This window comes from Conger conger, chromosome 12 (genome assembly GCF_963514075.1).
Source record: "Conger conger chromosome 12, fConCon1.1, whole genome shotgun sequence".
Lineage (NCBI taxonomy): Eukaryota > Metazoa > Chordata > Actinopteri > Anguilliformes > Congridae > Conger > Conger conger.
Genome location: NC_083771.1, coordinates 20,544,822 through 20,559,768, shown reverse-complemented (window position 1 = coordinate 20,559,768; position 14,947 = coordinate 20,544,822). Strand labels below are relative to the sequence as shown.

Genomic DNA, 14,947 nt, shown 5'->3' with positions numbered 1-14,947 from the left:
ATTAACCTGTGTGACTAATACTTTCAGCAAAAACCAGAATCAACAAAAATAATGTTATCAAAGCAAATATCAGCAGTTTATGACACAAATTATGGCTGCAAAAAATTAAACTATTCAATGATTAAATTGTTTTCAAAACTAATCCTTTATTTCACTAGATCTTTAATTTGATTTTAGAAAAACTTTGTAACTTTCAAACTCCAGCATTTAACATTTTTTTTTCTACAATGAAATGGTTAAACATTTTTTTTAAGTATACATATAAAAATAAGCATATAAAATGTATCCAGTGTTAAAATTTACACTCATGTATATACAAACTCTGAGATGACAGCATTAAAACAACTGGAGGGATTAACATTGATGCAAAACAACATTTTTTTTTTTTTTAAAGAAATTTCAATTCTCAAACCCTCACATGCCTAAATGTCATCTGAAACGTTGTTAAAAGCACTCAGGAAAAAAAGTCTACAAATACCACTTTTGAACTGAAGCACAAAGCTTGTAAGTAGTGCATCCTGATACACTTAATCTATATCATACTGCTCATAGGTTCATATAAAAAGCACCAGTTTTTAGAAGACAATATTCTAGTCTTTAACATGCATTACACAATCAGACAAAAACACACATTTAGAGTGGAATGGTAACATTTAGAGTCATTCGGATCAGACTAAAATAAGTGAAATACTCAACATTACACACACATCTTTTCTCGGTATTAAATGGTAGCAGTATCATGTCACCAGGCACTAATATGAACACAGTAGTGTTAAAACACACAGTCATGTGAGAAAGACAACCTCACAAACCAGTCAAGCAAAGATCTGATTGTACATATTCAAGAACGAGTCATACAGTTAGGAACTGGGAAATCTACATAATTCCAAGGGAATATTTGGGAAATGAGTACCAGTGTCACCGACTGTAGACAGCTTTTACATGTTCAGCATTTTATACCCGTTTAAGATTTAAAGGAACTCAATTTACAGTTGGGGCTACTCAAATTGCCCCTCTTTTTTCAGAATGACAGATTATGCACAATATTCACAGCCCTATTTAGTGTTAATTGGCACAAAGTAATTGCAATTTGTCAAGGACTCGTGAAATGTATTCCAGTGTAATCAAGTTAACCATTATCTATGAACTCTTATCGTATAATAAAGCACTTTATAAAAGTATTTTTCAACATACAAGTCAATCCTGCCTTAGGAATAACATTGAACATGGGACCATAATTTATGGCAAAATTGGATTATTATCAATATTACTATTATTATTTTTATCCTCAATGAAAACTACTGCAAATGAAAGACATATTTTCTCCTGGAAACACTGTATGCATTAGCAGTTTAAAGGAAGGACAGGGTCTCTGAAATAAATAGTAGGTCACAGAACCAATGTGAGTTGTTCCAGTTCTCCAGGGTTATCAGCTGCATCTCCCATCTTAGCTGCCGACTGAAACCAACATCTATTATCACCCAATAACACTACATTATCTCAAACCACCAACCAGCAGTCACCATCCAGCATCTGAAACCACCAACCAGCACTCACCATCCATCATCTCAAACCACCAACCAGCACTCACCATCCATCATCTCAAACCACCAACCAGCACTCACCATCCACCATCTCAAACCACCAACCAGCACTCACCATCCATCATCTCAAACCACCAACCAGCACTCACCATCCATCATCTCAAACCACCAACCATCACTCGCCATCCATTACCACAAAACAGCAAGCACCATCATAACAGGGATTATACGAAGAGTTCTGGGACAGACATTTGAAATAATAATTTGTGACCAAACTAATTTGTTCATCACTGCACCAATAAATGGACCAAATAAATCAGTGCCACCCCATTTTTGAAATGTGTTTCGGGGTTAAAACTCAATTTCCTGCTTACATTACACTTTGACATGCTGCTTGCAGTAATGTCGAAACAGAGCCAAAGACATCTTTGCTTCACATTTCTTATTGAATCACAATAATTTAACAGCTTAATCTGTTGAGATCATTTATACTCCACTGTGATCATATGATATGAGCAGGATATAAAAAATGTAAATACCCCCCTGTAGAAAGTTGTAGTGACTGTAGAACTATATTTGAAACCCAAACTGGGGACACAGTTTTTGAAATATATTAACCCTTTGAATACCAGAAAAAAATCTTTATATGATTGTACATTTTGGTTACCCTGTTTCATTGAAAATTCTCAGATCTGCAGGAAAATTGAGGAAATTTAAACAGTCTCACTGAAGTCCTCCGAGTTAGGGTGGGTTTCAAGCATGTATTTGAACCTGGTCTGTAGTGTGTGTGTCTACATAGGCTCTGAAGCTCTAGATTAGGTTCTGGCTCTGGAGCTCTAGATCAGGCTCTGGAGTGTTCCAGATCAGGCTCTGAAGCTCCAGATCAGGCTCAGGCTCTGGAGCTCTAGATCAGGCTCTGAAGCTCCAGATCAGGCTCAGGAGCTGGAGCTCTAGATCAGGCTCAGAAGCTCCAGATCAGGCTCAGGCTCTGGAGTTCCAGATCATGCTCTGAAGCTCCAGCTCCTCTGAAAGGTCTGGAAGGGCTTCTTCAGGGCCAGGAACTTCAGCTGGGGTCTCGCCCGGGATGCAGGCCTCTCCGGAACCACCGCCGCCTCGCTCTCTGCCGTGGGAAACCGCCTCCTGTAGATTTCTGGGTATGACCTCTGGAACTGATGGAAGGGGGCGGGGGGCATTAGCATGGCACTGATAACTGTTCCTGTGATAGTGAGTGATTATGGTTCAGTGCATTAGCTTTAGCATGGCAGTGCTCACTTCATGTCAAGGGGAGTGATTAGGGTACAGTGCATTAGCATTAGCATGGAATTGGTTACTGTTCTTGTGATAGGGGGTTGATCAGGGCTGGATTTGAGGGCCAGAGTTGATTATCCCAAGTTTACACCGTTGAAATTACACTTGGTAAATGTGATGTACGAAATTTTTAGTTAAACAAGGTGAAATTCATACATTGTGTACCTAAAGGTAGAGTGCTTATTTCAACTGCTCATGTAAATATTGCACTACATAGATGGCAATATGTTAATCCATGCAAGTAAGCCTAGCCTGGTTAGATCTGTAGGCAAATACAATGAAACAAAAAAGGTCTCGAGAACACAGCAAAACCCCTAAAGGGCCATATTTCCCAGGTACATAATATGGACTCAATTTTGACAGCTTTCTGTAAAAATGCGACAATTCATTAGATTATAGGGATTTAGCAAGGTCTTATGCAGAAAAACTTGCACAAATGTATTCATATTTCTGTGTTAGACAGACACTGAAGCCATTATAATAGGATGGGTAATAATGAAACCTAATCATTCGGAGACAATGTTATATCCCATTACATTTAATTACATGCATCTGGCAAATGCCTTTATCCAGAGCAAACGACAGTGCAGGAGAAACAGTGTTGACCTGATTTATATGAGCAGCAGTGCCAGGGCTGCCTGTATCACAAAGCAGGGCTACTGAATTAGGTCATTAGCTGCACCGAGTAAACCCTGGAAAAGCTCATCTTTTTACTTCAGTCCATGTTCCAGATTTGGGAGGGTTCTGGGTTTTACTTTACGTAGTTTTCCAGCTAACACAGGGGTGCACAACTCCAGTCCTCGAGGGCTGGTCTGCGTACTGGTTTTTGTTCCAACCAATTGCCTTGTTTTTAATTTGCTGACAGCTCTATAAATGACCCTGGTTCAAGCCTGTACTTGAGCACAGTAAAATCATTAGGATACACTCCCAGTCTGCAGCTGTAGCCAGTACTCATACACGTCAGATAATTATTTAATTTACTCAATCGTATATTAAGACCAGAAGTTGGCACAAAAACCTGAAACTGACTGGGCCTTGTTGTGCACCCTGAGCTAACAGTAATCCTGCTTTGTGAGACAGGGCCCCAGGCCAACAATACTCCCAGACAAGAGAGTATAAGAGCAGCATCACTAAAGCACTAATATAAACTTCACTGTGCTACCAAGCACCAAAATACAAACGCAAGAGGCATTACCTGTTTCAGTTTCTTCTTCTTGTCCTTGACGGACAGGTCGTTGTTGCTGATGATGCCCTCCAGCAGCTCTGCCATTGGCTCCTGGGTGCCGCGGATACGCTGCTCCTCAAACTCCGCCTTACTGATCTGTCTGCAGTACGAGGGGGACACCAGGGAGGCGTCTGCGTCCGCGCCCGAGTACTTAATCTGGAGGGAGCACACACAGGCACGTTCACACGCACGCACAAAACACAGGCACATATACACACAACACGTATAACAGAGGTCAATAACAAACAGAAAAAAGCTGTGTTCTGTGTTGACGGTGAGGGCGGTTGTGCTGTGTGCTGACGGTCAGGGCGGGTGTAGAGGCCCTGTGTTGTGTGCTGACGGTCAGGGCGGTTGTGTTGTGTGCTTACGGTCAGGGCGGGTGTAGAGGCCCTGTGTTGTGTGCTGACGGTCAGGGCGGGTGTAGAGGCCCTGTGTTGTGTGCTGACGGTCAGGGCGGGTGTAGAGGCCCTGTGTTGTGTGCTGACGGTCAGGGCGGGTGTAGAGGCCCTGTGTTGTGTGCTGACGGTCAGGGCGGGTGTAGAGGCCCTGTGTTGTGTGCTGACGGTCAGGGCGGGTGCGGGTGCAGACTGACCTGGACCCTGCGCAGGTGAGCCACGTGCTCCTCCACAGCTCTCTGCAGTCGGGCCGGGGGGCGCAGGGCCTCCTCCTGGTGCTCCATCATGAAGGTCAGCAGCCTGGTGGCCAGCAGCTCGTCCAGGTCCTCCTCGTCCTCCGAGCGCAGGATGCAGCGCGAGAAGGTCTGCACCATCTGCAGCGCGGGCGGACAGGAAGTGAGCGGACAGGAAGTGAGTGTGAGCGGACAGGAAGTGAGTGTGTGAGCAGGAAGAGAGTGTGAGCGGGCAGGAAGTGAGTGTGTGAGCAGGCAGGAAGTGAGTGTGTGAGCAGGAAGAGAGTGTGTGAGCAGGAAGAGAGTGTGTGAGCAGGAAGAGAGTGTGTGAGCAGGAAGAGAGTGTGTGAGCAGGAAGTCAGTGTGTGAGCAGGAAGTCAGTGTGTGAGTAGGAAGTCAGTGTGTGAGCAGGAAGTGAGTGTGAGCGGGCAGGAAGTGAGTGAGCGGACAGGAAGTGAGTGAGCGAGCGGACAGGAAGTGAGTGAGCGAGCGGACAGGAAGTGAGTGTGAGCGGGCAGGAAGTGAGTGTGTGAGCAGAATACCCGGTGGGGGGGGGGGGGGGGGGGTCAAGCCCATTTCAATGCACTCGATTTAGGAAAAGGACTGACACTGAAAATGTCCATAATATCCACTGGGTATCTGACCGCAGTAACACACAGTGTGGAGGAGCCGGTGTGAGGGGTACCAGGGTGCGGGTCCCGATGGCGTCGTTGAGCACGGGCAGCCGGGGGTTCTGGCACACACGCACCATCAGGCGCATCAGCAGCTGCAGCTTGCGGCGGTTCTGCGGGGGCAGCAGCAGACTGCACACCTGGAGGGCATCGACCGCCACCTGCCTCTTCTGCAGCAGGCCTGCAACACAGCGCCTCAGTCACACACTACTCACAGCGAGACTCACTATTCTTACTTTTACTACTCAGCTGAGGACATTTCACTCTCTACACTTTACTGAGCTTGTCTGGTGTGTTGGAACCTATGAAATACTCTCATAAAGTACAAACCCCACCTCCTGGTCCTTTTGATTGGCTCAATTGCACCAGACAAGATAAAATCAAGCACAGACAAAGTATTTGAATCCAAAACAATGACTTATATTCCCCAGGTCTGGTACTCCTGTGACTGCAGTCATAAGAACGCTCCTCTAGCTGACCTGAGATACCAGATTAAGCAGTAAATGGAAACATTGTGCAGGACAGCCAGAGCAGCAATACCAAGAAGAACAAGCCATTAATATATCACTGCAGTCTCTGTTGTTGTTGTTGTTGTTATTACGGTAATTAGATAATGACATATTGTTACCATTGCGGTTATTGATATTGCATTATTGTAGTCATCACCATTAGTTACGATAATAATTTTGGCTCTTCCTGTTGCTATTATCGGCCCATTTTCATCGCTCACCGAGGATATTGACGAAAACTTCGTACAGCTGGAAGGTGAGCAGCGGCTCCTGCTGCTTCTGGAAGTAGTCTGCCACGGTCTTCAGCACGTCCCTCTCGAACCCGGGGTACATGGGCTGCTTGGCCTCACTGCCGTTGGGCCCTGAGGCAAACACAACCACAGAGCCTTCAGAGCTCCACCACACAGAGTCACCAGCTGTCGGTGGTCTGCACCGGCGGCCATGACAGGCTAAACAGAGCCCGAGTGCATTGTGGGCGCGTTTATGACATCAGTGGCCCAGCCGTTACCCTAGCAACAACTGGGGGCAAATCTGAAATACTTCAACTGAGCAGGGATTATGAAATCATGGTCCTCGAAGGGCCAATTACTGCTGGTTTTCCACCCTCCCTTAACCTGGGAATCGGGAGTGACGACTGAACAATTAGTAGCACTAATTGTTTGGTTAATTACCTGGGAGAAAAGAAAAGGAGGACTGGATTTGGAGTCCAGTGCCAGATTTAATAAAGCAGTGTCCCTGCTTTAGAGGCTGTAAAATCTGCCAAGTCCCTCCCTCTGGAGCAGCGAGCCAATTGTGCCGCTCCACAAGAGCTGGCCAAACTTGGCTTTTGGCAGGACCGGGAAACAAGACCCGGTCCTCGGTGTGTGGCTACAGTATTTCAGGTCTGTCGTTAGCATGTGGTGCTAAGGAGCTACAGTATTTCAGGTCTGTTGTTAGCATGTGGTGCTAAAGGGCTACAGTATTTCAGGTCTGTTGTTAGCATGTGGTGCTAAAGGCTACAGTATTTCAGGTCTATCGTTAGCATGTGGTGCTAAAGGGCTACAGTATTTCAGGTCTGTTGTTAGCATGTGGTGCTAAAGGGCTACAGTATTTAAGGTCTGTTGTTAGCATGTGGTGCTAAAGGGCTACAGTATTTAAGGTCTGTTGTTAGCATGTGTTGCTAAAGGGCTACAGTATTTGAGGTCTGTTGTTAGCATGTGGTGCTAAGGAGCTACAGTATTTCAGGTCTGTTGTTAGCATGTGGTGCTAAAGGGCTACAGTATTTCAGGTCTGTTGTTAGCATGTGGTGCTAAAGGGCTACAGTATTTCAGGTCTGTTGTTAGCATGTGGTGCTAAAGGGCCAAAGTATTTCAGGTCTGTTGTTAGCATGTGGTGCTAAAGGGCTACAGTATTTCAGGTCTGTTGTTAGCATGTGGTGCTAAAGGGCTACAGTATTTCAGGTCTGTTGTCAGCATGTGGTGCTAAAGGGCTACAGTATTTCAGGTCTGTTGTCAGCATGTGGCACTAAAGGGTTACAGTATTTCAGGACTGTTAGCAGCAATGTTCAGGACAGAAAATTTGTCCTTGACATTTCAGTACTCACAGTTGGCCAAGCACTTCATTGCTGATAAAACCCAGTGAGGTAGATCATCTGTGAATTTCATGGGAAATGAGGAAAGCATTAACATTGGGATGCAAGGACTAAAGTGCTTTAAAATGTTCAGAGATGTACATATACAAACATGCACAGATGCACAACCACACACACACCTAATCGTCGTAGTCATGTGTCAGAAAAATTAAGTACTTAAAATTCTAAAACAGGACAGAACCGACGTTCAGAAAGCAGGGAGTAAAAGGAAAAACAAGAATGATAAGCAGAATAATACTGAAAGAGATGAACGTGTATATACCGGGCCCACCTGATCTCTCCTTCAGCACCACCACACCCTGCTTGTTGACGCTGTACACGTTGTGCACGATGTGCCTCGGGTTCAGGGTCTTTGTGTCCAGTACTCCATCCAGAGAGTCCAGGCCCAGAACCCTCTGCAGGCTGAGGGGAAGAGACTCAACACCTGCCCACACAAGTCAACACACCCAACACCTGCCCACACACCCAACACTGCCCACACAATCCAAAACACCCAACACCTGCCCACACACCCAACACCTGCCCACACAAGCCAACACACCCAACACCTGCCCACACACCCAACACCTGCCCACACAAGTCAACACACCCAACACCTGCCCACACAAGCCAACACACCCAACACCTGCCCACACACCCAACACCTGCCCACACTAGTCAACACATCCAACACCTGCCCATACAAGTCAACACATCCAACACCTGCCCACACTAGTCAACACATCCAACACCTGCCCACACAAGTCAACACATCCAACACCTGCCCACACCTGCCCAAACACCCAACACCTGCCCACACAAAAGTCAACACATCCAACAGCCTCAACACCTGCACAATCTACTGAAACAATATACAAAAAAAAAGTTATTACATCTCCCATTTGTTGTCCTTGCTTATATTGTTGCATACTTTAAATGATTATACTTTTCATTGTTGACACAAAAGATGTCTTCACTCTCACCTGTACAATGAAAAGAAAATGGTAGTACATACTGTGCTAATGCCATGGACTTCCAGATGTGGTCCACGTGTCTCTGAGTGATCTCCCGCCTGCGGATCAGCCGGCATTCCTGCACTTCCCCGATGGCGATGCTGTGTCTCTTATTCCAGGACTCGGAATTCTGGGAGACGTGATACACACCACTTCAGCTCACCTCAATTACACACACACACACACACACACACACCTGCACATAAACCACCTCAGTTGTACAGCACACACACTACAGCCAGCGTACACGTTCATTCATCAAGATTAATATACAGTCAGGTCCATAAATATTGGGACATCAACACAATTCTCATCTTTTTGGCTCTATACACCACCACAATGGATTTGAAATGAAACGAACAAGATGTGCTTTAACTGCAGACTTTCAGCTTTAATTTGAGGGTATATCCAAATCAGGTGAATGGTGTAGGAATTACAACAGTTTCTATATGTGCCTCCCACTTTTTAAGGGACCAAAGGTAATGGGACAATTGGCTGCTCAGCTGTTCCATTGCCAGGTGTGTGTTATTCCCTCATTATCTCATTTACAAGGAGCAGATAAAAGGTCTAGATTTGCAAGTATTAAAAAGTGCAAGTTTGATTTATGATTGTTAGTTTGTCCCATTACTTTTGGTCCCTTAAAAAGTGTGAGGCACATATACTGTTGTAATTCCTACACCGTTCACCTGATTTGGATGTAAATACCCTCAAATTAAAGCTGAAAGTCTGCAGTTAAAGCACATCCTGTTCGTTTCATTTCAAATCCATTGTGGTGTATAGAGCCAAAAAGATTGTGTCGATGTCCCAATATTTATGGACCTCACTGTAAATAATATGAATTCATTTGTTATTTAGCTGACTCTTTTGTCCAAAGTGACTTACAGTTGATTAGACTCAGCAGGGAGCTGGAGTTAAGGCCCTTGCTCAACAGTCGAACAGCTGTGCAGATCTTATCATGGCTATACTGGGGCTTGAACCACCAACCTTCCGGGTCCCATGTACCTTAACCTCTAGGCTACAGGCTGCCCTATTTTGCCAGTAAGGAGGAACTCCTTGCATGTCCAAAAAACATTTCAATATATTTTAACTTCACTTCCCAACACAGCAAAACAGGAAATTATCAACGGGGGTGAAAACTTTTAAGGCCCTGCAGATCCCTAATTAAGACCCATGTGTATAATTATCTAATTAAATCTGTCCCTTTGCAAGCATGCGTGCACTGAGCATTTAGGCACAAAATGGCAGCTGGCCTCCCCCAAGCGGATGCTCCACCCTTCAGGGGGAACATTGCTTCACACTCTCACACACTCTCACACCACACAGTTTGGTAATTTGGTAAAAGCACCCACCATCATTGATTTCTCTGCGGCACCGGTTGTTATTAGTGAGCTGAACTAAATGAGTTTCGTTAGCCCAGTGTCAGTAGTCTCCCAGCCTCACATAACTCTCACGACAAAACTTTGAAGCCGTTTTCTGAAAAACATGCTTTGGTGGCACTCTAAATGAAACTGAATACTCCCTTGATATCTGGAGTGCAGAGATAACTTCGGTATCATTAGAAAGCTTACATTATCCTCTTTCGGATAGTAAATAAATATGCTTTGGGGTCAAGGCAACTAATTTTGATAGAGCAGGTAACCTATAAACACACAATGCATCATTATCACAGCAGCCTGAGCAGTACTGTGAGGGTGTAAGAAATGGCTAACGTGCTAACACTGGGCGAGCGAGGCTGGGGAGGCCTTCTCTCTCACCAAAATGAGCGGCTTCATGGGCACCTTCTCCGGCAGCTCCACCTCCTCGTAGTCGTCCCAGCTGGGTAGTTTGGGGAGGAAGCCCTTCTCCGCCAGGGGCACGCGCTGGGGAAGGGGCTTCAGAGGCGAGGAGGGAGGGAACCTGGCACAGCGCAAACAAGAGGAAATAGTCTACAGGGCTTCCTTCCACTGATCAACCCTAAACCAAGACCTATACACCAACAAGACCCCTCCGTTCTGCCACTTTGTGCCGTCTGGCGACTCCCCCTCGCCACACCTGCACTTCACGCTCACGACTGCTGTCTGTCCTGGTCCCACGGTGGTAGAATGACCTCCCGGTGGATGTCAGAATGGCAGAGTCTCTGACCTCCTTCAAGCGCAGACTGAAGACTCATCTCTTCAGGCTACACCTTTCCCTCCCTAACTCACTACCATGATTAGCCTTAGACTGTAATGGCACTTATGTATAGATTGTATAGATATTGTTTTTTATTGGCTGTTGTATTCAAGGTATTCTAGCTGCCAACTGTGGTATGCTAGTTTGAAAGTTGATTGTACTCTTCAAAGGTTCTGATTATCTGTGGACTCGGATTATAGGACTCGGAACTGAACTGTCCTCTCCGGTCCTCTTAGCACTCATACTTGTGTTTGATTTGCACTTCATTGTACGTCGCTCTGGATAAGAGCGTCTGCTAAATGCCATGTAATGTAATGTAAACCTTGTCACACTAACGTAAGTCACACAGGAAACTGCATCACGTTAGCCTACATCACACAGGGACGTCAGCCGGAACCTGCTTATTAAGCTCAGCCACATCACAACTGCTGCTACGCTTTAATCCTTTATTTAACCCTGGAGGTCCATTCAGAAGATCTTCTCATTTGCAAGGATGTTTGCAAATTTGCAATTCAATATAAAGGGATGCTTCAATTACAATGCAGCCATTTGTCCTTGTAATAGCACCCATGACAGACAAGAATAACAATACTCACTTTATTTTATCGTCCTGTAATTGACTGATGCCACAATTACCATGCAGTACATTGATAGAATATTACATATCATGCCCGTTGTCCTCAAAGTGCTCACCCGTACAACTGGCCGTTGTCCTCAAAGCCTCAGTGCTCACCTGTACAACTGGCCATTGTCCTCAAAGTCACAGTGCTCACCTCTACAACTGGCCGTTGTCCTCAAAGTCACAGTGCTCATCTGTACAACTGCCCGTTGTCCTCAAAGTCACAGGTTCACCTGTACAACTGGCCGTTGTCCTCAAAGTCACAGTGCTCACCTGTACAGCTGCCCGTTGTCCTCAAAGTCACAGGTTCACCTGTACAACTGGCCGTTGTCCTCAAAGTCACAGTGCTCACCTGTACAACTGGCCGTTGTCCTCAAAGTCACAGTGCTCACCTGTACAACTGGCCGTTGTCCTCAAAGTCACAGTGCTCACCTGTACAAATGGCCGTTGTCCTCAAAGTCACAGTGCTCACCTGTACAAATGGCCGTTGTCCTCAAAGTCACAGTGCTCACCTGTACAGCTGCCCGTTGTCCTCAAAGTCACAGGTTCACCTGTACAACTGGCTGTTGTCCTCAAAGTCACAGTGCTCACCTGTACAACTGCCCGTTGTCCTCAAAGTCGTAGTGCTCACCTGTACAGCTGCCCGTTGTCCTGGAAGTCCTCCTTGCCGTAGCGGCCCTTCGCGTCCTCGAAGACGTGGTTCTTCAGGAACTTCCGCAGCAGCTGCAGCGTCTGGTGGCGCGTGACTTCCGGGCCGAAGTTGTGGTTGCGCTTCAGGAGTGCGTGCAGCCAGTCCACGGCCTCGGAGCCGCTGAAGCTGTTGTCATAGCTACGGAAATGCGCCCAGTGTCTGCGCAGAGGCATGCCTCCCCGGAAGAGCTTGATAATTTCATTCCACTGCAAGAGAGAGAGAGAGACACCAACACCTTAACCACCAACACCACACCTTCCTTAACCACCAACCACTCAACCACCATACCACAGAACCCCCAACACCTTAACCACCATACCAGTGCAAGAGAGAGAGAGAGAGACCAACCACTTAACCATTCATTCCAATGCGAGAGAGAGACCAACCACTTAACCCCCATACCAACCACTTAACCCCCATACCAACCACTGAACCCCCATACCACTTAACCCCCATACCACACCAACCACTGAACCCCCATACCACCTTTAACCACAGACACCAACCACTTAACAACCAACACCAACCACTTAACCACCACACCTCACTTAACCACCCTTAACCACCAACACCAACCACTTAACCACCAACACCACACCTCCCTTAACCACTGACACCACCCTTAACCACCAACACCACACCTCCCTTAACCACCAACACAACACCAGGCTTAACCACCAACACAACACAACCCTTAACCACCAACACCACCAGACCTCCTTTAACCACCAACACAACACCTCCCTTAACCACCAACACCACATCTCCTTTAACCACCAACACAACCCTTAACCACCAACACAACACCTCCATTATATATGGTGCCCCAAACTACCTTCCGCCAGCCAATACCAGCCAGGTATTGCCGTGCATGCTATGACTTCGAAATTACTGGCTGGTCAAAAGACGTTCAGCTCACATTTCTGTTAGCTTGGCTATTCTTTACCGAAGATGAGAGGCAAGAGCTCCAGATTTATCCGGTCAGGCCAGCATCGGATCGCTTATTTGCTTGGGCAATTGTAATGTTCATTGTGTACCGTTGGTTAGTTCCGGATTAAGTTCTGTTTAACAGTTATAATAATGTCTGCATCTAATGATTATATCCTGTGTAGTTATCCAGCAGATCTAGGATCAGCGTTTCTCACACAAACAAGACGCAGGACTGCAGTATGCAAGCACGTGAGACTGAGCGCACAAAGAAACACACAAACGGACGCACGGAAAGTATGAGTTTGGGTATAGCTATAAGTGAATGTACCAACGTTACATCAGTGCATCTCGCAAACCTAACCCTAATTTAACGTACTGCATCTCCACATGTATCTAGCAAGATCATGTTTGTTTGGTTACCAGTTGTCCAGTGGAACAGCGTTATAACAAAACACTTTTCTAGCCAGTTACCACTCGTTTTAGCTTGAGAGATCTCATAACGTTAGACAGACTAGGTACTTTCACAACAGAATAACATTTAACGGTTAGTTGGATAAAACTCAAGGACAACGTTACCCAAAACAGTAACCTACATGTTAAGACTAGCGAACTAACGTGTCCGTTCGAAGTAGTTAGCTCACGTTATTAAGTTACACGACGAGCTGAACAGTACTGTCCGGTACTATTAACAGTTGTTATTATTAAAATAATTTATTAGGACTATTCAGTTAGCTAACTAGCTAATAGCTAACGTTTCAGCTAATAAACGTTAACTAGCTACAAACAGTGGCACGCCTAATGAAGTAACGTTAGTAACAGTCGACTAACTGTTTAACCAACCTGAGTTACAAACATAATTTATTCAATTAGAAACGACTACTTACCAGTTTTGTTGCCCTGTAAGGACCTGGACCAATCATTATTTTCTACCTTTATTCAAACAATCCTTCTCATGTTAATCGTACATAATATCACAAATATTTGCCAGTCTAGCTGGAAACCACTCAAATCACCGTATCTGAACTCACTCAAACAGTTTGAATCTCTGCACACAGAACTGCGCACTGTGATTGGCGTACATGGTGATCACGTGGCAATGACGAACAATACCCGGAAGAGATGCACAAGAAACCGTCGTGTACTTCATATTTTTATTGGTATTGTCAAAGTTTTGGCAATGGTGATCTGCATTTATTAACCACATATTCAAATTTTGGTTTATCACAAACATGTACAGTTTGGTTTCCTTGATTGTGATAAAGAGATTCGAGAAAAGAGTTTGGAATCCTTATGATAAGAAACTTCACTGCTGTGCAGTTTTATGTATATTTTACCACTAGAGGGCAGGGGAGAACGACTACGGAACGGAATAAATGGGGCTCGGATTGCATTGGTCGGTCCATTACAGATGAAATCATTTCAAGAGCTTGGGATTTTTGGCTTGCAGTCCAGAAATTGACATTTATTTTTCTTTTTTAAGCTGTGGAATTTTGGAGAAACTGCTACTACAGCTGTATATGGAGATACCTAATCACAGAAGTACTGGCCACAAGACCTATGAAATAAATTGGAGCTCAAACCACTTCCATTTTAATGTTGTCAGACGTGTCTTAATACCATTGTACCATATATGGGCCGTCATTGCCGTTTTCCCATGCCACATTAGTACATGCAGTTTTATGCAAATTGAATGGAAAAAAAAAAGTATTCAAAATTTAAATGTCTGAGTGCAATGCAGTGCCACTACAAATTACTAGTGAAGAACCAGCTTCAGTTAAAAATGGAAAAGGGAGAAGAATTTTTTTTTATTTTTTATTTAATAAATACAAACCAATTTCAATGACATTCGGCAACAAAATGATAACCACAAGTATCGCCAAAGAACTGATATTCATCCAGACGCTTGTAATAAAAAGGGGATTTCGGCAAAGAACCACAAATACTGGTTTTAATAGGAATAATTTATTTTGGCACGTAAAAACATTTTGAATGACATTCTCAAATGTACAATGTTGAATGTGGTATCATGTCTAAAATAAAGAGACATTC

General features: G+C 44.9%; 1 protein-coding gene across 1 annotated transcript; it reads right to left on the bottom strand.

Moving 5' to 3' along the window:
- Positions 1-207: 207 nt before the first annotated feature.
- LOC133142236 (DEP domain-containing protein 1B-like) lies at positions 208-13,920 on the bottom strand. The gene is made up of 11 exons (XM_061263333.1): positions 13,783-13,920; positions 11,909-12,174; positions 10,262-10,403; positions 8,510-8,637; positions 7,787-7,917; positions 7,468-7,515; positions 6,107-6,247; positions 5,391-5,557; positions 4,670-4,846; positions 4,048-4,233; positions 208-2,713 (listed from the first exon to the last, which is right to left on the bottom strand). Exons 1-11 carry the CDS (start codon positions 13,816-13,818, stop codon positions 2,546-2,548), a joined length of 1,590 nt encoding a protein of 529 aa, XP_061119317.1. The 5' UTR covers positions 13,819-13,920; the 3' UTR covers positions 208-2,545.
- Between the last annotated feature and the right edge of the window lie 1,027 nt (positions 13,921-14,947).

What these genes read in the sequence shown, in the direction of transcription:
- LOC133142236 (XM_061263333.1), bottom strand. Translation starts at nt 13,818, where the DNA reads ATGATTGGTCCAGGTCCTTACAGGGCAACAAAACTG. An exon ending in CTTACAGGGCAACAAAACTG is followed by an intron (nt 12,175 to 13,782) that starts GTAAGTAGTCGT and finishes TCTCTCTTGCAG; the next exon opens with TGGAATGAAATTATCAAGCT. An exon ending in GACAACGGGCAGCTGTACAG is followed by an intron (nt 10,404 to 11,908) that starts GTGAGCACTACG and finishes GCGCTGTGCCAG; the next exon opens with GTTCCCTCCCTCCTCGCCTC.